Source organism: Mustelus asterias, chromosome 10 (assembly GCF_964213995.1).
Source record: "Mustelus asterias chromosome 10, sMusAst1.hap1.1, whole genome shotgun sequence".
Taxonomy (NCBI): domain Eukaryota; kingdom Metazoa; phylum Chordata; class Chondrichthyes; order Carcharhiniformes; family Triakidae; genus Mustelus; species Mustelus asterias.
In genome coordinates this window covers 77,047,979-77,072,657 of record NC_135810.1, presented here as the reverse complement: position 1 = coordinate 77,072,657, position 24,679 = coordinate 77,047,979, and the positions used below count along the sequence as shown (strand labels likewise).

At 41.7% G+C, this 24,679-nt stretch overlaps 1 protein-coding gene across 2 annotated transcripts in view; it reads right to left on the bottom strand.

Moving 5' to 3' along the window:
• The window catches only part of mrps9 (mitochondrial ribosomal protein S9), an 83,892-nt gene extending 59,497 nt beyond the window's left edge, over positions 1 to 24,395 (bottom strand). For both annotated transcript variants that reach the window (XR_013498879.1, XM_078221959.1), the window contains exons 1-2: positions 24,268 to 24,395; positions 13,173 to 13,352 (exon numbers count right to left, since the gene is read on the bottom strand). Coding sequence is in view for 1 of the 2 variants with exons in the window: in XM_078221959.1 (XP_078078085.1) it covers positions 13,173 to 13,352; positions 24,268 to 24,363 (276 nt within the window). In the remaining variant the exon portion in view is untranslated. The remainder of the gene's footprint in view (positions 1 to 13,172; positions 13,353 to 24,267) is intronic.
• Between the last annotated feature and the right edge of the window lie 284 nt (positions 24,396 to 24,679).

The following is a 24,679-nucleotide window of genomic DNA, read 5'->3' as shown; positions in this document are numbered from 1 at the left end:
ATCTCAGCCCCTCAATCGTGTACACCTCAATTAAGTCAGCCCTCAACTGCCTCTGTTCAAAGAAAAATAACTCTAGCCTATCCAATCTTTCCTCCTAGTTGCAATTTTCAAGCCCTGACAACATTTTTGTAAATCTTCTCTGCTCTCCCCAGAGAAATTGTGTCCTTCCTGTCATGTGGTGACCAGAATAGACACAAAATTCCAGCTGTGGCCCAACCAGCGTTTTATATAGTTCCAGCATTAAATCCCTACTTTTGTATTCAATATCTCGTCCAATAAAGAAAAGCATTCCACGAACTTGCTTCACCATCTTACCCTGCCACCTTCAGGGACCTGTGGCTTTGGACTGTCATTTCCTTTACCCCTCTCAATATCCTGTTAATTGTATATTCCCTTTGTCTGCCCTCCCCAAATGTATTATCTCACACCTCTTCAAATTGAATTCCATTTGCCACTTTTCTGCTCACTCAACCAAACCACTGATATGATTCTGGAGACACCTTTCCTCTTCACTATAAACTGCACAGCCAATTTTTGTGTCATCTGCAAACTTCCCAACTATGGCTCCCATACTTAAGTCCAAATAATTAATATACACAACAAACAGCAAGGAACCCAGTACTGAGCCCTGTGAAGCGCCACTGAAAACCGTTTTTCATTCTCAAGAACATCCATCGACCATTACCATTTGTTTCCTGTAGCAGAGCCAATTTTCAATTCAACTTGCCACATTCCCTGCTTTCCATGGGCTTTTACTTTGCTGACCAGTCTGTCATGTGGGACCTTGTCAAATGCCTCCCTAAAATCCAAGTAGACAACAAAAACAGCACTAACTTCAAATCTTCCTTGTTACTTTTTCCAAATCATTTGATTAAATTCGTGAGACACACCTTCTAATAAAACCATGCCCCACCCACATTGTCTGTATCTTTAAGATCTGGTTGGCTGTAGGGATTCGCATTCTAATCAGTATTCTGTAACTTGATTTTGTGTCTCTGTGCACTGTTTGAGAGCACATTTCCACTCCATCTGACGAAGGAGCAGCACTCCGAAAGCTAATGGTATTTGCTACCAAATAAACCTGTTGGACTTTAACCTGTTGCTAAAACTCTTACTGTGTTCACCCTAGTCCAACGCCGGCATCTCCACATCCTGATCAGGGTAGCCATTATCCTGCAGGATGGCCTGATGCATCCTATTTTAGAATTAAGCTTGCAGTGTGCATATAGCTCGGGCCCTATTTACTAGGTTGGTAATAAAGTCAATCTTACAGCACATGGAACTGTAGGAATTGAAACACTTACAATGACCAGTGAAGGTAGGTTTGCAGAGACGGTAATAGAGAACACATCAGCAGATTTCTCAAAGGGAGAAAGGAAGGAAAGGGAGCTCATTTGACTATTCATTTCAACGGTGTATTTGAGCGCACGATGGAATCCATTAAGGTATGTAAGGAAGTTTTTACCTGCAGCCTCAAATAAATCAAATGTAGCAGAAATGTGCAAGGGTAGTCAGTTGTTATTCCATCAAAGGTGAGTTTAACATGAAAACTGCATGTTCTAAAGTATGTAGGCCATACATTCCAACGACTGGCAGATTGTATCAAGTAGCACATATCTTCTTTGGCTGCTCACAACAGGCAAAAATATTGACTGTACCCAACAAGCCAGTGCTTACAAAACTCAAAAGCACAGTTTCCAACAGTAAATGTGATTCTGCGACTGGATAGCACTTGTTAAACAATCCTGATTGCACTAATCATTCGGGCTCAGTGTGGCTCGCTTACACGTGCTAGAAGCCACATATCTTCACAGGGAACACGTGCATGCATTGCGCTTTTTTTCCAAGTAAAAAGCTTGGGGGACAACCATTCCCTGGTTCGTTCTCCAAGGCAATGCTTTGACCAAAGCCAACTTGCCTGGTTTGAATTTGAACAAAAGTTTGACAGCTAAGTGTTCCTTGCCACATTTTCGATTACAACACCTCTAACAGAGTTCACTTGCCAAGCAATCAGCACTCCCTTCTCATGCAGTAAAAACTGTTCCCTTTACTGTTGATAATCTTGCGATCTGTCCTGTTAAGTGCAAGATAAAAAGCATGTCTCCTTTTATCAGCAATACTCAAGTTCTGTACTCCCAACCGACTAATCACAGAATGGTTGCAGCACTGAAGGAGGCCATTCAGCCTCTTGCGAGTGTACCACTTGAGTAACTTAGCTAAATCCACTCCACGCTCTGACCCCGCTGGCCCTGCATTTTTTCTCTCTTTAGGTGCTTGTCAAATTCATTTTTAAAAGCCACAATTGAATCTGCCTCCGCCATCCTCTTGGGCAACGCATTCCAGACGATAGCCACACATTACATTTTTTAAAAACTGCTTTATTCCACCGTTTCTTCATTAACCATTTATCCTCAATCAGTTTCCTCTGGATTTCGATCCAAGAGAACAGTTTCTCCTGTCTACTCTATCTCAACCCCTCATGATTTTGAACACCCCTATCAAATCCCCTCTCAATCTTCTCTTTCTTCATGAAAGCAACCCCAGCTTCTCCAATCAATCCACATAACTTAAGTCCCTAATCTCTGCAATCATTCCTCCAAATCTTTGCTGCAATGCATCTAAAAGCGATCACATCTCCCTAAAGTCTGGTATCCATAAGTGGAGACACAATTCCCCAGTTGAGGCCAAACCAGTGTTCTGGAGCAAACTAGTTGAGATATCCAAAACTAGGGCCCACTATCAAAACCAATAAGGAATTTAAGACAAACTTCTTTACTCAGACACTGTTAAGAATATGGAATATGCTATTAAGTGGAATAGTTGAGGCAAAAATTAATTTAAAGGTAAATTAAATAAGAGGATGAAAAAAAAAAGGATATATCGATAGGGGTGAGTGAGATACAGTGCAATGGGACAAGGCCTATGTGGATCATAAACACCAGCATGACCATTCTGTGCTGCAAATTCCATAGTGTCATTTTATGCCAACTGCAAATCATCTTTATATCATCGATATCTAAATTGTCCACAATTGAAATTAGACCAACTTGCCTACATAGTTACCTGCTTTATTATTTCCTTCTTTGTTGAACACAGGAGTTATATTGGTTTCGCCCAGCCCTCTAGCAGATTTGGCAAATTGGGACCAGAGGTTCTGGTACCCCCTTTTTTCAATAAGCTACTGACTTCTCATACCTGAGCAAGCTGTAAGTCTCATCCCTGCCTTGTTTAATGGCCTGACAAATAATTTAATTCAATTCATATAGATTGTCTTAACAAAACTCCCTCAGACATTCCTATACTCTAGCACTGAGAATCATTTACTAATACTTCCACTCAAGCCCTTTTGCCCCATTTCTCCCGAAAATATTGTAACCATGTATTAAGCTCTCATTCCTGACCAATTTAAGCCACATTATAGCATCTGAACCTAAAATAGACATATATATTATGTACAAGATATAAATGTGTCTGAGTGTACATACATAAACATATCTGCAGCACCATGCTCCTCCAGTGTCAAAAACTTGATTTGCACACTCCCACACCTCTTACTAGGCCTCAACATCCCACAGCGCCATGAGATCACCTAGGCACACTCTGACTGGAAAATATCAGGAAACTTTTGACTGTGCACCTTGCATCTAGTTCACTGGCATCACCCATGCATATTTATCTACACAAGCACACACATGTGCACACCCTCATCTTTGTTTCCCTTACCGCAAAGTTTCTTTCCTTGTTTTCTCACTACTTGTTGGTCCAACTTCTATTGCAACCACTTTATTAAGGTTCTGTAATGTATACTTTCCCACCCCATACAAATCTATAATTTAAATTGGTTCCCATAGCTCTATTTAACCTCCATGTAAGGATGCTGGCATTGCTTTGATTCAAATGAAGACCTTTCATTGTTCCAAAACTTGCTCCAATGCCACAAGAATGTGAACTTTCCCTCCTACACCAGCTCAACAGCTACATTCATGTTTATAATTGACTTCTTATTAAAGGTGTGCGTCCAAGCATCAATCCAGCAATTGCTCTTTTTCAGGTCTTGTTTATCAATCTGGTGTTTAATTCCTTAAACTTTCCGTGTAAATCTTTATCGCTGTTGTTATCCTCCCCATTATTTTCATGGCCTCAATGATCTAGCACCGTGGTGACTGCATTCTGGCAGTACCATCTAGAAATCCTTCATCCTCTCTGCTGGGGGTGGTTAATTGTTCCTCAATCACAGCAATCCGGACCTCCAGGGTTAATTTTCAAATACTAGCAAGAACCAAACTGCATTCACTCATTTCACACAATTATAGAAAATAAATCCTGTTCTGCTGCATCTCAAGCCTGAGCTCCATATTCTTTTACCCTTTCACACTCCACCAGTTTTTGCAGCATAAATACTTCAGTAAATTTGCTTGAGCATACAGATTATTCTACCATAACTTCCAATATATGCCAACAACATTAAAATTCCACAATTACAAGTAAAGTTTTAGCATTATATAAACCTTCCCTGGCAAACTGCAACCTCATTATTTTCCTATTTTCTTCTTGAAGCATATATATTTCTGCAGATTTGCTCCTCACTAATCCTCATTTTTCCAAGGTTTCAGTGAATTTATTACTAATTATCTCCTCCCCCATTTTAATTTAATTCCTTCCCAATGGTTTTACTTTTCCCTAGCAGTGAATATAGTTTGGTTTAGCTAGAGATTGTTCCAACTGTAAAGGTTTTCCATCTTATGACATGGCATGTTCTCTGCCTGAAGGCAGGTCCTTGGCTTGTCGGCTGATGCTTTATTCTGAACCTTTTTCTTGGCAGTTTATTTTGTCAGTGGTAGTTTGATCTCATCTTCTGCTTTCAAGGGCAGGGCAAGAATGTAGGTCCCAAGACTTCACCTGTAACAGGAATCAAACCCACACTGTTGGTGTTATTTTGAACCACGTGCTAGCCATCAGCTAATTGAGCTAACCTACCCCAGTACTTGGTTTAGAGGGTTGTTAATCTGAACCTTTCAGCCTACAGCACATGTTGATCCAACATTAACCTGTCAAATCTCTCACGAGAAAACCATCACCAGGCAGTAAGAATTGTAAAACAGTTGCTTACTTTTTATGATAAAGTAACACTAATCAAGGACTGTCTTGTCTTCATGTGTTGATTTATTTTTGCTTTTACAAAACTTTACATCTCACAAGGAGTTCAAACGAGTAATTCTAGCCTGAACTGAGATCAGAAATGAACCGTAATATCCTTACTGTAAACCAATATTATAAAGGTAACTTACCTACTCTACAATTGGCTTTATATTTTCAATATTTCAATTTAAGTTTTGGTTCATTTCTTTAATTCATCTGTGGAACGTCAACATCTTTGGCAAGGCCAATATCAATTCATAGATCACACAGTGCAGAAGAGACCCTTCAGCCCATCGAGTCTGCACTGACACTTGAGAAACACCTGAACTCCCACCTAATCCCATTTACCAGTATTTGGCCCATAGCCTTGAATGTTATGGATGGATTCATTTATTGTCCATCCCCAATTGTTTGAGAAAATGTGGGCGAGCTGCTGCCTGAACTACTACAGCCCATTTGCCACAGTGCTGTTAGGGCTGGAATTCCATAATTTGGACTCAGCAACAATAAAGGATATATTTCCAATTCAGGATGTTGTGTAATTTGGAAAAGATGCTGCAGGTGATGGGAGTTCCCATGTGTTTGCAGGCCTTGCTTATTTAGCTGGTAGAGGTTACAGGTTTGGAAGGAATTGTCAAAAGAGGCTTGGTGAGTTGCTGCAGTGCATCTTGTAGATGGTATACACTCCTGTCATTGCCCACCAGTTTTGGAGCAAATGAATATTTAAGGTGTTGCAAGAGGTGACGAGCAAACAGACTTCTTTGTTTTGATGGTGTTGAGCTTGCACTCATCCAAGCAGAGAGTATCCCATTGCAATCCTGACTTGCACCATATAGATGGTGGACAGGTTTTGGAGGTCGGGCTTTAGGAAGTCAGGCAGTGAGCTAAGTGCCAAAAAGTTCTCAGTCTCTACCCTGTTCTTGGAGCCTCTGCATTTATGCAACTGGTCTAGTTATGTGTTTGGTCAATGGTGGCCCCCAAGCTATTGATGATAGGGTATTCAGCAATGGTAATGTCAAGAGGAGATGGTTAGATTCTCTCTTGTTGGAGAAGACTATTGCCTGGAACTTGTTTGTTGTGCATGTCAATCACTACTTATCAGGCCAAGCCTCAAACTAATCGTCAATTTACAAAACATGCCAATATCAGGCAGTAAGACTGGGGGAGATTCCTGATCAGCCACATGATAGAAATAAAGTTGGAGTCTCTATAATCACAGTCCGTAGCACCAAGCTGCAATTCTCCAGGCTTTAGGCATCTGAAAGTGCATGTTGCTACAGCAATTAACTACAAGTGATTTGCAACATGCACAAAAGCTATGGTGTGTGAACCAATTCTTTGCATTCAAGCCCAAAAGCATTTTTTGCTAATGACGTATTTAGCAATATTTACCACATTGATGGTGCATTTACACCGCAAGTTTGGCATTTGCACAAAGTAACTTTCTTTGGTTTTGCACTGACTCTACATTTGGGTAGTTTCAATTAGGTGGCAAGCCTAAAACTGACTCCAAAACAAAGACTCAATGCTTCAGGAAATCTCAATTCAGGTTGTACAAGAGGTTGAATTCAGGCTGCACTTCAATTGTAAACAGCAGAGTTGGTGCAAAAATAGGTATAGTGAAAAAAGAGATTAACAAGAAACCTAATCTATGTATTTCCTAATTTTACAAAATAATCTTAGCACATTTATGAAATGTTTAAATCTTATCAAGCACTTTGAAGTCTTAAGTTATCACAAGTAGACTAAAACTTACAAATGCCACTCCCCATGAATCATATTAATTTTTTGTATTAAAACTCATTTGGAAATGCCAGCCCACAAGATTTCTTTATGTGGCTATTATTACAGTCAAACACAACAATGCACAGATTGTACTTCTTTAAATAAACATAATTTGACACCAGAAACTTCCTTACAAAGAAGCACTAATCAAATTTTGTGCATTTTGGAAATCTTATTTAGAAATTAATTTAGCAAGCAAAATCCAGGCCATGTGCCAAGTTGACAGTAACTACATGGGCATCGTTTCACCTGTCCTAGTGAGAGAGAATTTATAAATCAGATTTTTAAAGATTAATTTAGCTAGCAGAATCCAGGCCAAGTGCCAAGTTAACAATGCCTAAGTAGGCACCATTTCACCTGTTCTAGCAACAGAGAATTGAATATGACTGTATCATTGACTTGAGGAAAGCAGTAGGTCATGTTGGCCATCTCTATTAATTAGTTATTCTGCCTGGGTAGTGAAAATGCAGCTATTTACTTAATCAATGACTCAACCAAATGTCATTTCTACTGATTCGCTTATAAATTAATAGCAAGACCAGCTAATGTGCAGGTGCTAATTTATTTAAACTGTTCTCAGCATATTCTTGGAGTTCCATAATCAACATCTGGCACTTAATGTTAGTTGTCAATTTCACTTAGACACGCTTGTCTTAACAACTTTATTTATTATAAATGAGTAGAAATCATAATATATCATGAATAATTGTATAATGGATGAAATAGGCAAAGTAAATCAATTAGAAAAAAAGCATACCAGTATATTTAAAGACAAGTTCAATAGAGTGGTTCTGATTAGCATCTTCAAATTCTTTTCTCATTTTGAAAATACTTGTTAAAATATCTTCTATTGCGGCAAAGAATACCTACTTGTGTTGAAGTATTAAATGTTAAAGCAAACCCTTTAATTTATAGCCTAGTAATAAAAATTAGAGAGATAAATATTACTGCTAGAAGCACTCTTCAAAAAGCAGGAATTGTCTTTGTTCCAAGAAGCTGTCCCATCAGTCACTCACTCCAGTGATGAAATTTGAGTTATTGTAACGAATTAGTGGTAGTGGAATGGATTAGTGGTAGCACACTAAAGTTGTGGAAAGTGAAGCTGGAGACCAATGCAGCAGAGTGCATTACAATATTAAACTTGCAGGTGGGAGCATGCTTTACAGACAGTACTTTCTAAAATATCCCTTTTTTCTCCTTAATATTTGTTTATTGTAAAGAAGGTATTCTGCAAACCTCAGTCCACAAGGTCCACCTAAGGCCTAACTTTGCACGCAAATAATAATAAACCACAATTTCACCAACTACTTCAAAAATAAAGTTACCAATTCAACCTTCGGATGTATTTGTTCTGACAAACATAATGACACATTATAACCCAATACTAATCCAATTTTGTGTTAATTTAAAAAGTTCAGTTTAACATTGCTCAGATATGCTTGCTTTACAATGAAGTGAAACATGCAGCTACTGTGTTTGCCAACTATCCTTCTGCCATGGGGTGAAGTTGCCCATCCCTTGGGCTCAGCTCTTCCTATCAGACAAAACAGAGCTTGGTCCACTCAACAAATATCTAGGTACATAGAATCATAGTCCAAGGCTCACCTCTAGCATTATTACAATGCGGATCCAGGGAATCAAACAAAAACAGAAAATGCTGGCAAGTCACAGAACATCAACTGGAGAGAAGAGACAAGTTAACATGCCAGGCATAACTTCATCAGAGCAGGACCCAATTTGCAGAGCATTTTCTACAGTTGGTCAGTACAGCGCCAGAAAGAACTTTTTAAAAAAAACATACTTGGTACCAAATATTACCAGAATATCTGCAATATCTTTACTGTCCCACTTACAATGATTTGCTTTTATAACATACAAGATTACTTCCTGCCCATTTTAATTCCCCAAATGAACATATTACATTGCATTATGTTGATTCACTTAGGAAATTCAACAATCTAAGTCTCTGTGGAGATTGTAAAATTTAAGTTCATGTTCCAATGCTGTTACAGCGGTTCCTGCCTAGTAGCACAAACCCACTGGAAGTGTGTTGATTAGTCCCCTCAGATCAGCTCAAGGGTTAGTCAATTTTAATCAGTTAGTTAATCATAAGCAGATGAAGAAGGAGATGACTAGCTCCATGCAGCTAAAGTTAGCCTTGGGAGGCATTGGTAACTTTGCATTTGGGACTCAGGTACATGCTTGTTCCATGCTGCTGCTGAGAGAGTTCAGATACGAAACAACTTTGGGATCCATTAATAGCTCAGTGCAACCAAGGGTTGAGGCTCAAGAAATCTGACGTGACAGGGTGTTCAGATGTGGGGAAAAGAGGCTCATCACAAGAGAGGTGTTGTGGTAAGCAGTCACCATGCAGTCAGGGCTTGGGAGAAGTCCTGAGGAGCAAATCCTGGAAGGGAGCGGTGAAGGCAGTCTGAATTGGAGCGATTTTGGGGGGAAAATTCAGAGGCTAGAACTTCAAAATTGAAGACTGGAAATTCCTCAAAAGGGAGACAAGAGTTTTTAAAGAGATTGCATAACTCTCAGTGAATACTATCAGGGTGTTACTGAGAAATCCGTGGGATCTGTCTTGACTGCATCTGCCATTTGATGTGCACTGTGGGGTGTACAACTACGTTTTGTCTGATAATTCATTTGTGCTTCATGTTAATTCGGAATGTCAGAGCAAACGTACATACATATAATTTGATTTGATTTATTATTGTCAAATGTATTAACATAGTGAAAAGTATTGTTTCTTGCGTGCTATACAGACAAAACATGCCGTTCATAGAAAAGGAAACAAGAGCTTGCGGAATGTAGTGTTAGTCATAGCTAGGGTGTAGAGAAAGATCAACTTAATGCAAGGCAAGTCCATTCAAAAGTCTAATAGCAGCAGAGAAGAAGCTGTTCTTGAGTCGGTTGGTACGTGACCTCAGACTTTTGTATCTTTTTCCTGAAGGAAGAAAGTAAAAGAGACAATGTCCGGGGTGCATGGGGTCCTTAAGTATGCTGGCTGCTTTGCCGAGGCAGTGGGAAGTGTAGACAGAGTCAATGGATGGGAGGCTGTTTTGTGTGATGGATTGGGCTATATTTACGACCTTTTGTAGTTCCTTGCAGTCTTGAGCAGAGCAGGAGCCACACCAAGCTGTGATACAACCAGAAAGAATGCTTTCTATGGTGCATCTGTAAAATTTGGTGAGAGTCGTAGCTGACATGCTAAATTTCCTTAGTCTTCTGAGAAAGTAGAGGCATTGGTGGGCTTTATCTACAGTATCAGCATGGGGGGACCAGGACAGGTTGGTGGTGATCTGGACACCTAAAAATTTGAAGCTCTCGACCCTTTCTACTTCATCCCCATTGATGTAGACAGGGGCATATTCTTCTTTACCCTTCCTGAAGTCAATGACAATCTCCTTCATTTTGTTGACATTGAGGGAGAGATTATTGTTGCCGCATCAATTCACCAGATTCTCTGTCTCGTCATTGTTTGAGATCTGACCCACTACGGTGGTGTCGTCAGCAAACTTGAAAATCGAATTGGAAGGGAATTTGGCCGCACAATCATAGGTGTACAAGGAGTATAGTAGGTGGCTGAGAACACAGCCTTGTGGGGCACCGGTGTTGAGGATGATCGTGGAGGTGGTGTTGTTGCCTACCCTTACTGATTGTGGTCTGTGAGTTAGGAAGTTCAGGATCCAGTCGCAGTGGGAGGTGCCGAGGCCCACGCCACGGAGTTTGGAGATGAGTTTTGTGGGAATAATAGTGTTGAAGGCGGAGCTGTAGTCAATAAATAGGAGTCTGACATAGATGTCCTTGTTATCTAGATATTCCAGGGTTGAATGCAGGGGCAGGGAAATGGCGTCTGCTGTGTATCTGTAGCGGCGGTAGTAAAACTGTAGCAGATCCAGGTAGTCTGGAATTGATTCATGCCGTGACTAACCTTTCGAAGCACTTCATAATGATGGATTCAGAGCCACCGGCCGATAGTCATTAAGGAACGCTGCTTGGTTTTTCTTAGGTACCGGGATGATGGTTATATACCACTAAAGTATATATATTTGCAGATTGTTTTACTTTTCTAACTTTGCAGAGTCAAGTTTGTGTTTGTTCAAAACCCATGGAGTCTTGTGTCTATTCCAAAGGCAGGTGTCTTTAATCTCAACCATTAACTACATTACCGATCCCTAACCATATGTCCCCCCACTTCATAGTCTAGCCAAGGTTCGTAACAATATACTGATCATTCTTCACAAGCTACAGGTCTACATCGATATGAAAAGAACTAAAAATTGAACAATTTGTGAATTATCAGCCATGTGCTATAAAACAAATTCAACAGATTGCTGCAGGTGCAAATTACTGAACAAATATGAGCTAAATGTATGCTGAGCAAGACACAAGTTAGATCTCAGCTGGAATAGTAGGTACAGTTCTGGGTGCCACACAACAGGAACATAAACAAGAGTGCAGAAGACATTTACAAGAATGATTCCAGGGATCCAGGGATGAGAATCTTCAGTAATGGAGATAGATTGGAGGGGTTGGGACTATTCTCCTTGAAGAGAAGGCAGCAAAGAGGAGATTTGAGTCATACCCACCCCGACATGGGATATCTTTTCTCTTTGTCTCCTTCTGCACTGAGTGACTCTTTATCCTCATTAACTTCACTCTCCAGCTCAGCTCCCCATGCCCTCTGTGTGCTATACATTTATCCTTCAATACAACATTCTCCCCTATTTCCATAACTAACCCTCAAGCCTAGCTCCAGTCACTTCCTTGTATCTCTCACCAACCTCCTTCCAACTCTACTTCCTTCTGGGATCTACCCCAGGAAAATACACATTCCCAAATAAATTACAACACTTTCCAGCTCCTAATTGTCTAGCTCGTGGCCCTTTATTCAACACAATACTCATGCTGATGTCTGCCCCTCTACTTCACGCTTTGATGCCTTTGTACCCCCAGAAAGGGTACCCTGTCTCATTCCCATCAATTGCCCTGGTATGTCCTCTAACTTTGCTCCCCAAGGTCAAAGGAGAGCGTGTTATCTACAGCTGGTTTAGTCTTCTATCACAACATCCAGCTAGACTACAGCAAGTGACATTACACCTCTTATTTGCCCAAAGAATCCCAGAATATTTTGGGGAACAAACTTAACCACCTACCCTCTTCTGCGCCACCCACCGCTTTCTTAAAAACTTTCTTTCCTGCCCCTTTCACCCTCATCTCCATCAAGTGCAGGGAGCTCATGGACTTCCGTCACAAAGATCAAGACCATTCATTTAACTGTCCACCAAGCTATATCTTCCTCCACTGCTCACCCCTTACCCTTAACCCACTTTTCTCTAGTTTCTTGATGTTTAGGGTAAATCTGTGAAATATTAACTGAGGCAAAGCAATAGCAGGTTCAGAAAATTTACTTTCTAGGATGCAACAGGCTAACCCTTCTTGAAATGGGACGATAATCACGCACAGCAAAAACACCTGCATAAATTAGCGACTAACTCACTCCCTCCAAAACCTGACTACCACCTACAAGGTACACATCAGGACTAATGATGGAATACCCTCCACTTGCCTGGATGAGTGCAGCTTGACAAAGGACAAAGCAGCCCACTTGATTAGCACCTTGTCCGCCACTTTAAACTTTCATTCCCTTCACCACTGGCACAGCGCAAGGCTTCTTTGAGAGCACCTTCCAAACAAATGACCTTTACTGCTGGAAAGACAAGGGCAGCAAATGCATGGGAACACCACCATCTGCAAGCTCCCCTCCTTGTCAGCCGCCAATTTGACCTGTAACTATCATCATTCCTTCACTGTTACTGAGTCAAGAACCTTGAACTCCCTTCTTAATGGCACAGTGTGTGTACCAACATCACACAGGCTGCAGCAGTTGAAGTACACAGCTCACCACCACCTTCTCAAGGACAATTAGGGATGGGCAAATGTTGGTTTTTCCAATGATGCGCATATCCCACAAATCAATAAAAAACAAATCTGTTGGACCAAATACCCTGTCCCTGAGCTCTAAAATTCTACGCACTGACCTATCTCATCTATGTTCTTCTTTAAAATGCTTCTGGTATGGTCCTGTCTTCATACAATTCCAGTACAAATGCACCTCAACAATCACACTAAGCAAGACTACAACTTGATCCCTAGCTGAAAGTTCAAAGTTAAATATAGGGTGGGAAAGAGTGTGAAAATGTGCAATTTGTTGCGAACAGTAAAAGAGACCAACTTACATCAATATCCTCTTGGTTAATTGTTTCTGGATCCTCACCCATCATGTTAGCCAGATGCCTTTTTCCAATATTGAACTCTTCAATCTGCTGTTTTATGAATTCTTCAGTGTATTTTGCATGGAATGTAGCTGCCATACTCTTCTTATGTAAAGAGGAGCTGCTGCAGATTGATCTAATCAGCTAGAATAAAACAAAAAAAATTATCTTTTAGCTTATGATCCAGCATAGCGGATTGTCTTTACATACCAACAATTCAGATTTCCAACTAAAAACATTTATTCCACCCAAGTAGAGCAAGATTGCCTTTCTAGGTTCCCTCGCATAACACATTGACAAAGTCCCTCAAAAAATGAGTTTGAACTCCTCAACCCATCCTTGGGCACAAAACTTTGCACAATTCAGTAAAACCTAAAACTCTAGCCTTGAATCCCAAAGATGTGAATGTGGGAACTTGAAATTTCATATTCAAGTAGTAGGACATGGTCAGTAGGACAGTTTTCTGGACTAAGGAAACCCTGATGAATGAGTAAGCAGAGGGGGTGGCACAGCGATTAGCACTGCTGCCTCAACGCCAGGGACCCGGGTTTGATTCCTGGCTTGGGTCACTGTCTGTGTGGAGTTTGCACGTTCTCCCCGTGTCTGCGCAGGTTTCCTCCCACTGTCCAAAGACGTGCGGGTTAGGTTTATTGACCATACTAAATTGCCCCTTAGTGTCCCAGGATGTGTAGGTTAGAGGGATTAGCGGGGCAAATACGTGAGATAGAGCCTGAGTGGGATTGTTGTCAGTGCAGACCCGACGGGCTGGATGGCCTCCTTCTGCACTGTAGGGATTCTATACTATGATTTACTCTGTTGGTGGTTGTGATCGATAGTAGGCGTCTAAATGCAAAATAAATGTTCTATTCCCTCCACAGACAGTTCTTACTTTGATGAGCATAAAAATTTACCAATAATAAAAACACCAGGAAGATGCACTGCCAGTGGTTTTAGTGTCAATGATTTTTTTTAAATGATAGTGTTTAGTAGAATCTCCAGAAGAGTACTACTAAGGATATAAAAGGGAAGCATTGAGATCTTTTTGATCAAGTCAGTGCTATCTACCATTTATTCCAAATGTCCTGTAATTTTCCAAACTAACATTTTGTCCTATTGCCACTTTTTCAAGAAATACTGCATATGCACCATACGGTTTACAAAGATCAGCTCACATAGGCTGTTATGTAATATAACAATGTAGTGATATAACAGTGTAGAGAAAAGCCTAACTTTACAGATTTCTAAAAATAGATCGATTTCAAATAGCATTTGAAATCTTCTTTTCAGTTGATATATTTCACATAGGAGGTTGCTTTTCTGTTAGGTATCCAGCCATGGCTCAGTGACAACACTCCTGTATCTGGGCCATTTCAGGCCAGTAAGCAGGGAGTGTTGCATTGATGGGAAGTGTGCCTTTTGGTTGAGATGTTAAACCAAAGTTCGGTTTGACATCTCAGGTGCTATTCACAGAATAGCAAGGCAGTTCTCCCAGTGTTCTAGCCAATATTTATCCCTCAGCATGGGTAAAACAAGTGAACAGCTCATTAATCTTGTACTTAGATTTCTAGAAGACATTTGACAAGGTATCAAATCAAGGGTCACAACACAAATAAGAGCTCATGGTGTAGGGGATAGCATATTAGCATGCATAGAGGATTGGTTCGCTAACAGGAAGAAGTAGGCATAAATGGATCTTTATTGGGTTGGAAACATGCAATGAGTGGAGTGCCACAGGGATCAGTGCTAGGACCTCAATGGTTTACAATCTATATTACTGACTTAAACAAAGGGACTGAACGTATGGTTGCTAATTTGATGATGACACAAAAATAGGTAAGAAAGTAAGTTGTGGAGAGAACACAAGGAGCCAGCAAAGATATATAGGTAGGTTAAATGAGTGGGCAAAAATTTTGGCAGATAGGCTATAATGTGGGAAAAAGAGAACTTACGCCTTTGGCAAAAAGAATAGAAAATCAGCATATTGCCTAAAAGGAGAGAGAACTCCATTGTATAGAGGGATCTGGATGACCTGGTGCATGAATCAAAGTTAGTATGCATGTACAGCGAGTGATTAGGAAAGCAAACAATATGTTGTCTATTGCAAGGGAAACGGAAGATACAAGTAGGGATGTTTCGCTGCTGTTGTACAGGGCATTGGTGAGACCACATCTAGAGTCCTGATTATGTATAGTTCTGGTTTCGTTAATTAATTAAGGACATTGGAGAGAGTGCAGAGGAGATTTACCAGGATGCTGCCTGGTTTGGAGGGTAGGTCTTATGAGGAAAGGTTGAGGGAGCGAGGGCTTTTCTCTTTAGAGTGGAGGAGGATGAGAGGCGACTTAATGGAGGTTTATAAGATGATGAGGGGGATAGATAGAGTGGACGTTCAGAGACTATTTCCTCGGGTGAATGTAGCTGTTACTACATTCACCCGAGGGGCATAACTATAAGGTTCATGGTGGGAGATATAGGAGGGATGTCCAAGGAAGGTTCTTTACTCAGAGTGGTTGGGGTGTGGAATGGACTGCCTGCTGTGATAGTGGAGTCGGACACTTTAGGAACTTTCAAGCGGTTATTAGATAGGCACATGCAACACACTAGAATGATAGGGAGTGGGATAGCTTGATCTTGGTTTCGGACAAAGCTTGGCACAACATCGAGGGCCGAAGGGCCTGTACTGTGCTGTACTGTTCTATGTTCTATAACTGCATTAGAAGTAGTCCAGAGAAATTCATTTAACTGGTACCTGGGATCAAGACGTTATCTTATTGAGGAAAGGTTGGGCCCATACCCAATGACGTTCAGAAGTGATCCTATTAAAATATGAAAGATCCTCAGGGGACATGATAGTGGATGCTGAGAGTATATTTCCCATTGTGGGAAAGACCAGCACTCAGGGACAGTGTTGAAAAATAAAGGTCTGCCCATTTAAGATGGAGATGGGGAGAAATGTTTTCTCTCAGAGGGTCATGTGTCGGTAACATTGTCTTCCTCAGAGAGGAGTGGAGGCAGGGACATTAAATATTATTAAGGCAGGGGTAGGTAGATTCTTGACTAACAAAGGAATCAAAAAGTATCAGGGTGGGCTGAAAGTGGTGTTAAGGGCACAATCAGATCAGCCATGATCTTATTGAGTAGCAGAGCAGACTTGAGGGGCCAAATGGAATACGCCTGCTCCTAATTCATGTTATGACCCTGTTGCATGTACATTAATTGTGTTAAGTAAATTACTGCGAATGCCGGAATCTGAAATGAAAGCAGAAAACGCTGGAAAACCTCAGTAGGTCTGACAGCATCTGTGGAGAGCTGTCAGACCTGCTGAGATTTTCCAGTATTTTCTGTTGCAGTGTTAAGTACTTCACGATGAACAGACGATATTACTTTTTCTTACCAAGTCTGTTCTTCAAGTAACTTTAGCTAGGAGTACTCAACATTAAATGAAAAGTCCCCAAAACATCAGCCTTTACTTAATTTCTTTCATTGGATGTGGGTGTCACTGGCAAGGCCAGCATTTGTTGCCCTTCCTTAGTTTGCTAGGCGTTTTCAAAGGGCATGTAAGAGTCAACCACATTGCTGATAGTCTGGAGTCACATGTAGGCCAGGTAAGGAGATCACATTCCATGACCGTACATATTTCATGATCACCATTACGGAGACTAGATTTCAATTCCAGATTTTACTAATTGCATTTAAATTCCACCTGCTGCCATGGAGAGATGTGAACCAGTGCTTGGGCCTCTGGATTACTAATCCAGAGACATTACTCTTATCCCACAAACTCCTTCTACCTGAACCATTTACAGCAATAGTCGGTGAATAAATCCCAGTTATTTACTGAAAGAATGAGAACACAAAATTCCACAGAAGTTTTCCTACACAAAAGTTAAACAAAGCAAATACGAAATAATGCTAAAACTCATAATTAACACAAATTAGATATGAATTAAGAGGCAAATTGTGACTCGCAATTTTCTGGTTGCCAACCACCCCATTTCCCACAATCTTTCACCCTCCATAAACCTTTTTTGGTACCTTTCGGTACTTTATTTCTAAATCAAAAAAACCTCAATTCAAATCAAGTCCAATCATGGTCCCCACATGAGGGACAAACCAGATCCAAGCTGACAAGACAAGTCCTTGCACCCCTTCTTGAGCTTGATCAAACAAGATCCAAGCTGGCAGGATGAGGCATTGCATCCCCTCCTGGGCTTGATCTAAGCTTCATCTTAGCCAAAAGACCTTGAAGTCATCCAAAATTCAGCTGCTGCCTGTATTCATGCTCACAAGCCGTTCACTCATCACCCATGCACTCCTTTATTAGGTCTATAATTCAGCAAGCAACTCCTCAATACCTCATCCTTGTTTTCAAATCCCTCCATGACCTCACACTACCCTGTCTCAGTAACTTCCTGCAGGCCTATAACCATGAGATCGTAATACTTCTCCAATTCTGGGCCTCTTGCACATCTCCAATTTTCAATGCTTCACCATTGCCTCTCCTCTAGACTCCACCTAAAAACAGTGTTGTTGACCAAGTTTTAGGTCACCTATCCTAATATCTCAGTGGCTTGGTGTTAAATTTTGTCTGAAGCATCCCAGGAGCATAATAAGAGTATTTTCTTTAAACTCGTTCATGTGATCAGAGCCTAGCAAGACCAGCATTTACTGTTTGCCCAAGAGGATATGGTGGTGAGTCTCCTCTAATCGTTGCAGTCCACATGGTGCAGGTTATTTCACAATGCTGTAAGGCAAGGAGCTCAAGGATTAAGACCCATTGAAAGAATAGCAATAAACCTGTAAGTCAGGATGATGGGAGACTTGGAGGGGAATTTCCAGGTGGTGGTGTTCCTATGCATCTGCTATCCTGATCTTCTAGGTGATAAGTGCTATTAAAAGCAGCCTTGGGAAGTTGCCAAGGCAGCACGATGGCACAGTAGTTACCACTGCTGCCTCACAGCGCCAGGGACCCGGGTTCGATTCCTGGCTTGGGTCACTGTCTGTGTGGAATTTGCATGTTCGCCCCGTGTCTGCGTGGGTTTCCTCCGGGTGCTCTGGTTTCCTCCCATTGTCTGAAAGACGTGCTGGTTAGGTGCACTGACCCGAACAGGCGCCAGAGTGTGGCGACTAGAGGAATTTCACAGTAACTTCATTGCAGTGTTAATGCAAGCCTTACTTGTGACTAATAAATAATATTTTTATAACCTTGCCGCATTGCATCATGTAGATGGTACACACCGCAGCCATGGGCCAGTGGAGGGAGTATTTAAAGTGATGTCAAGCAGGCTGACATGTCCTGGATATTGTTCAGTTTCTTGATTGTTGGTGCCACACTCATCCATTTAAGTGCAATTATATCACCCTGTGAATGATGGGGATTTTGCATATTTGGCCTTGGTCTATAGATGGTTTCAGCAGCTTCAAACAAAAACTTTTACATCATGATGGCCAGCATATTGTTGGAACTCTTGGACTGTTTCCCCTCCACTGTCTTTTATCTTATAGATTTGTTTTTGGGCGTCAATTGTTGGAATGCTGTCTTCAATAGAGTCTCTACAGTGCGGAAGGAAGCCATTCCGCCCATCGAGTCTGCACTGACCCTCTGAAATAGCATCTTAGCCAGGCCCACCCCCCTGCCCTATTGCTGTAACCCCACACATTTTTAACCACCTCTAATTCACCTAATCTACACATTTTTGGACATCAAGGGGTAATTTAGCATGGCCAATTCATCTAATCTGCACATCTTTGAACTGTAGGTGGAAACCAGATCACCCAGAAGAAACCCATGCAGACATGGGAAGAACATGCGAACACTGCACTTCTTGACTTGCAACCTTAGACTGTTCTGACAGACAATGAAGGCTGCTTCTTTTTGTTCCAGTGGCTACATTTTTCAGTATCATTTGTACTGAAGCAGTCATGGTGACAATGATGCTGATACTCAGTGGCCTGGTCACACAAGTAGATTTCTGCAGACTTTATCTGATCCCACTGTTCTGGAGGTTGGACATGTTGAGATTTTTCAGAATGGTCACGAGCTGCACTCGGAATTCCTCTCTTTGGTCAGACTGCTTTACAACTGACATTTATCTTCTTCATCCTAGATTTCTGGACCTTGCAATATCTTGTTGTTGGGTGAATGTTCCACACCTATCAAACAAGTCGATGATCTGTCTAGAAAGCATGAGTCCCCCGCATGGAGCGAGTGATACAGACATCACTTAGATCTTTTACCCTAACAGTGACACAAGCCCAGAGTGCCAATGCTTTGATCTCGAATGTCTCCATGTACTTTTGAATTTGTCCTTCTGGCAGAAGCAGATGTTTGCTATAATCAGGCCACACTGAGCATACTTTGTCAGGGGGACACCATTTGTATTAGCTTTTCCCACCCCGTTTTTTTCCATTAGTTCTGCTCCAGACATCAAAGTCACAGCCAACCCTGGCATTAAAGTCCACCAGATGTATGATCTTTTCTTTTGGGATGGCAGCCAGGACTTCAATGAGATCAGAGGATAAATTTTCCCTGAACACCTTCATCCGAGTCAAGGGTTGGAACTTAAGCACTGACAACATTGACATATTGGTTACAGCTGAGCTGTTGGTGAAGTATCATGATTCTTTTATTTATACAACTGGGGAATTCTGGCAGTGCACTGAAGGTCCAATTCAGTGTGGCAGAACCAACTCTGTGGACAGGAGGGTTGCTGTCAGCCTTTCCTTCACTGTAGAAGGTGCCTCCCCCTGCTTGTTCCTTCAGCTGACCCAGCCCAGATGGTGGGTCTCACTGAGCATGATGTCAATTTGGAGTCCTGAAAGCTCACGTGATAGGATTGCAGTTTTTCTTTCCAGGTCTTCATTCAAGATTACCCAAAAATTCAAAATGTTCTTTCTTTGACCACAAAGATATTGATTCCACAGGGTGTAGTTCCTCAGCCAGGGGAGAGTTGGACACCTACTTTTTAGTAGGTAACCCCTCCCCATTTGGGTTGAGCAGAGGGTATCCTCAGGAGGACTGCTCAATCACAGATGCTGCTGCCCAAAGACAACTCTATCCCAACACAGGTGCTCAAACACCTCCATGCATCTATTGCCAGGGACTCCCCAGTTCACAGCCCTGCCGCCAATTCTCCATTGCCACAGGACTTGGCAAAAGATCTTATGCATAACTTTGTTTAACGTGGAGATCTTTGAGTACCATTATTATCCACAAGGTCTGACAGGTTGGCAGTCAGACTTCAGTGACGTGTCAACAATGACTGGGACCACCTTGTTGCTGCTGCCTTTTCCATTTTCGCAACCAGCAAGAAGTCCTCAACGGCAGACAATAGCAATGCCAAATGAAAGGACATGGTTAGGTTCTCTCTTGTTGGAGATGGTCACTGCCTGGCACTCGTGGAGCACAAATGATACTTGGCAACCAGCCCAAGCTTGAATGTTGTCCAGGCCTTGCTTCATGATGGTACGGACTATTTTATTACAGCAGTTGCAAATGCTACAGTTGCAATGAGCAGTGAACATCCTTATTTCTGACATTCTCGAGAGAAGCTGAAGAGGGTAAAGCCTAGGACACTACCCTGAGGAGCTATGGCACTGAAGTCCAGGAACGGAGTTGATTGGCCTCCAACAACCACATAAATTTTCCCTTATGCTTGGCATGATTCCAACCATTGGGACATTTTCCCGCACTTTCACTAATTACAAATATTATTAAGACTCCTTGATGCCACACTCGATCAAATGCTGCCTTAATTCCAAGGGCAGTCAGGCAGACCTCCCTTCTGAAGTTCTTTTGCCCATGCTTGAATGGAGTTTGAGTTCTGGAGCCAATACCCCAAATTACGCATCAGTGAGCAGGTTATTGGCAAATAAGTGCCACTCGATGGCATTGTCAATGATAATCTTCAACAAAGTGATAGAAGGTGAGAGGAGGTTAATGGAGCAGTAATTGGCCAGATTGGATTTGTCTTGTTTTTGTGGACAGGACTGGACAATTTTCAACATTGTTGGATACATGCCAGTGTTGAAGCTGTACTGGAAAAGCTTGGCATGGGGTTCATCTAGTTCTGGCACACAAGATTTCAAGGATAGTCATACTCATTTCACAATTACAGATGGTTTACCTCCATTTTTAGCTGTCATATAAGATGATCCATATAAATTTTAAAGTTGCGATTCATCCTGTAATTTTCAGAAAGTTTATTGGACTTATTTGTTTTCCTTTCTTGTTCCCCACATTTTATTTTCATACATTCAACATTTTGAACTCCTGAATTGCATTCAGAGCTCACTTAAAGGCTCCCTCCCTAACAGCACCATGGATGTATCTACGCCTCAGGGACTGCAGTGGTTCAAGAAGGCAGCTCACCACCACCTTCTCAAGGGTAACTAGGGATGGGTAATAAATGCTGGTCTAGTCAGTGACACTCTGTAAATCCTGTAAATGAACTTTTAAAAATGACTAGCAGATTCTCACTAAATTTCTAATTTTTCCGCTAATATCCTTCAGGAAAGCACCACCTCTTTCCTACACAGTATAGTACTACCTGGCAGGGCTTTGACACCAACTGAGGATGGGCAATAAATATTGCCTTCCCAAGGTCACTCAAATCCCTTCAATATATTGTAGGCGAGTAGAAGACAGACATTGATGCACAGGCTCCTTTCTGGTAACAAAGATATTGAACACAAATATCAATGAGAGGGGAAAGGGGAATCAGAGATTTTAGAGATAGAACAAGATCTCATTATGCAGGTAGGAGATGCCTGTTTTCAAATATCACAAAGATATAGCAAAATAAATCCTTGGGGGAACACGGTGACAGTAAAGGTGTTGAAGTTGCACAGGCTGGTTCAATGAAGAGTGAAAATACTTTTAAAAATGTGTAGTGTAGGGAAACAACAGCGAGGACCCACAGGCAGCAATTAAATGATAAAGTTAACAAACATATGAATTAGGAGCAGGCCACTGAGCCCCTCGAGCTTGCCCCATTCAAGTAGATCATGGCTAATCTGACTGTAACCTCAACCCCACATTCCTACCCCCCCCGATAACACTCTTGTTAATCAAGAATCTATCGAGCTCTGCTTTAAAAATATTCAAAGATCCCTCAGGATCTTCAAGGTTTCAAGCAAGTCATCTCGAAATTCCAAGGGACACAAACCTAACCTGTCCAACCTTTCTTCATAAGGCAACCTGCCCATTCCTGGTAAATCACCTCTGAACTGTTTTAATGCATTTACATCTTACTGTATACAATACTCCACAAAGATCAGTGCCCTATACAACTGAAGCATAATCTCTCTAGTTTTGTAAATCAATTCCCCTCACGGTGAACAATAACATTTTATTAGCTTTCCAGTTACTTGCTGTACCTGTATGCTAGCCTTTAAAGATTCATGCACTGCGACACCCAGATATTCCAACCCACCCTCCCCCCCCACCATCTCAGGCCTTGACAATCTCACACCATTTAGATAATAAACTTACTTTTTACTCTTCCTGTCAAAATGGAGTGTTGCACATTTGCCCACATTATACTCCATTTGCCAGATCTACCCACTCAATTTACTTTGCTACCTATATTTGTGTCATCAGCAAATTTAGCAGCCATACCTTCAGTCACTTCATCCAAGTTATTTATATACATTGTAAAAGGTTAAGGCCCCAGCACTGATCCCTGTGGCACACCACTTGTCACAAAATAGACCCATTTCTGTCAACTCCATTTCCTGTTAGTTAGCCAATCTACTATCCATACCAATGTGTTACCCTTGCACCATGGCCTTTTAGTCTTAATCGGGACACCAGGGAAATTTGAAATAAAAGCAGAAAATACTCGAAAAACTCTGCAGGTCTGGCATCATTTGTGAAGAGAAACCAAATGTTGAGTCCATATGACTCTTCTTCAGAAAATTTACATGGCATTCTCTTTTGCAAAAGGACAGATGGGGCCTTGATTTAATGCAAACGCAAAATACTGCAGATGCTGGAATCTGAAACAAAAACAGAAAATGCTGGAAAATCTCAACAGGTCTGGCAGCATCTGTGGAGAGAGAATAGAGCCAACAGCCAAAATATTACGACTGCTCACGGAGGCAGGATTTTTCCATCCTGCTACAGTGAATGGAGATTTGGCTGGGAGCCAAATTCTCCAACTTCACTGCAGCAGGAGCGTGGCATGAATGGTCGGTAAGATCGCACCCAATGTTGAGTCAGGATCATCCTTCACCAGAGCTGAAGACAAGAAAAATAGGACAAGATTTACACTGGGGGGGGGGGGGGGGCAATGTGGCTATAATTAATAGGGATGGCGTAGACAAAAGGGAATGTGAATGGTGCTGATAAAGGCTGGGAATGGTGCTGATGGCAATCCGTTAAAAGATCAGAATGTATAAATGGCAGAAAAAAGGTGCAGAGTGGAGAAATGTGGCACTTAGTGGGGGGGGGGGGGGGGGGTGAAATAAGATGGGAAGTGAGATTTTAGGAGTGGAAAAATAAAGAGAGCATATAATAAAAATGGAAAAATAACATTGAGAAGAAATTAAATAAAATGGAATTGGAGTGGAACTGGAGGAAAACATTCACACTCTGACGTTGTTGAACTCAACGTTCAGTCCAAAAAGCTGTAAAGTGCCCAACCAGATGATTATGATTTAACATCTCATCCTGAAAGACTTCATATTCGACAGTGCAGCATTCCCTCAGTACATGTGTTCAAATCTATGAATTAAGGCCCGAGTCCCCATGAACTCCCAATTTAGAGGTGAAAGAACGGCAACACAGCCAGGCCTATGAAAGCATCAGAGGCTCTAACGAAGAGTCATCCAGACTCGAAATGTTGGCTCTATTCCCTCTTCACAGATGCTGCCAAAACGGCTGAGATTTTCCAGCATTTTCCGTGTTTGTTTGAGAAGGTCCTGGAGCTGGTGAATAACCAGGTGGGAATGAAATGAAGAAGCAGCAACCCAAGGACCAAAACCCGACTTTAGACCTCTTCTTTTCCGCGAGAACCAACAAGGTCTAATTCCGAGCTACGAACTAAAACCCAACACTCACTGAAGACATCCTGACATAAGTAGGAACATTCATCCCCACCGCACACCCGCAACAGCTCCGCAAAACCCCAACCAGTCTGCCGCTGCACGCCGCCATTGCTGTGCTCCGGAAGGAACGTCAATGCGCATGCGGGACAGATAACCTTTCAACTCCAAAACCTGCCTGATGAAAAAATAAATTGTAGACGATGAAAAAAATCAAATTTCGAGGTATATCCAGAGATATTGTGTGTTTTTGTTAAAAAATGAGCCGTTATTACTTGACTTTAATTTGGACAGCGACAGCGCTGCGCAGTGAAGAACAGCTTTGGCTGCAGGCAGCGGCGGCGCTGGATCTGGTGCGCATGCGCATTACCCTAACCAGCGGCAAGGGACGAACTGGGCATGCGCGTCTGCTGAGGTCTGTGAAGATG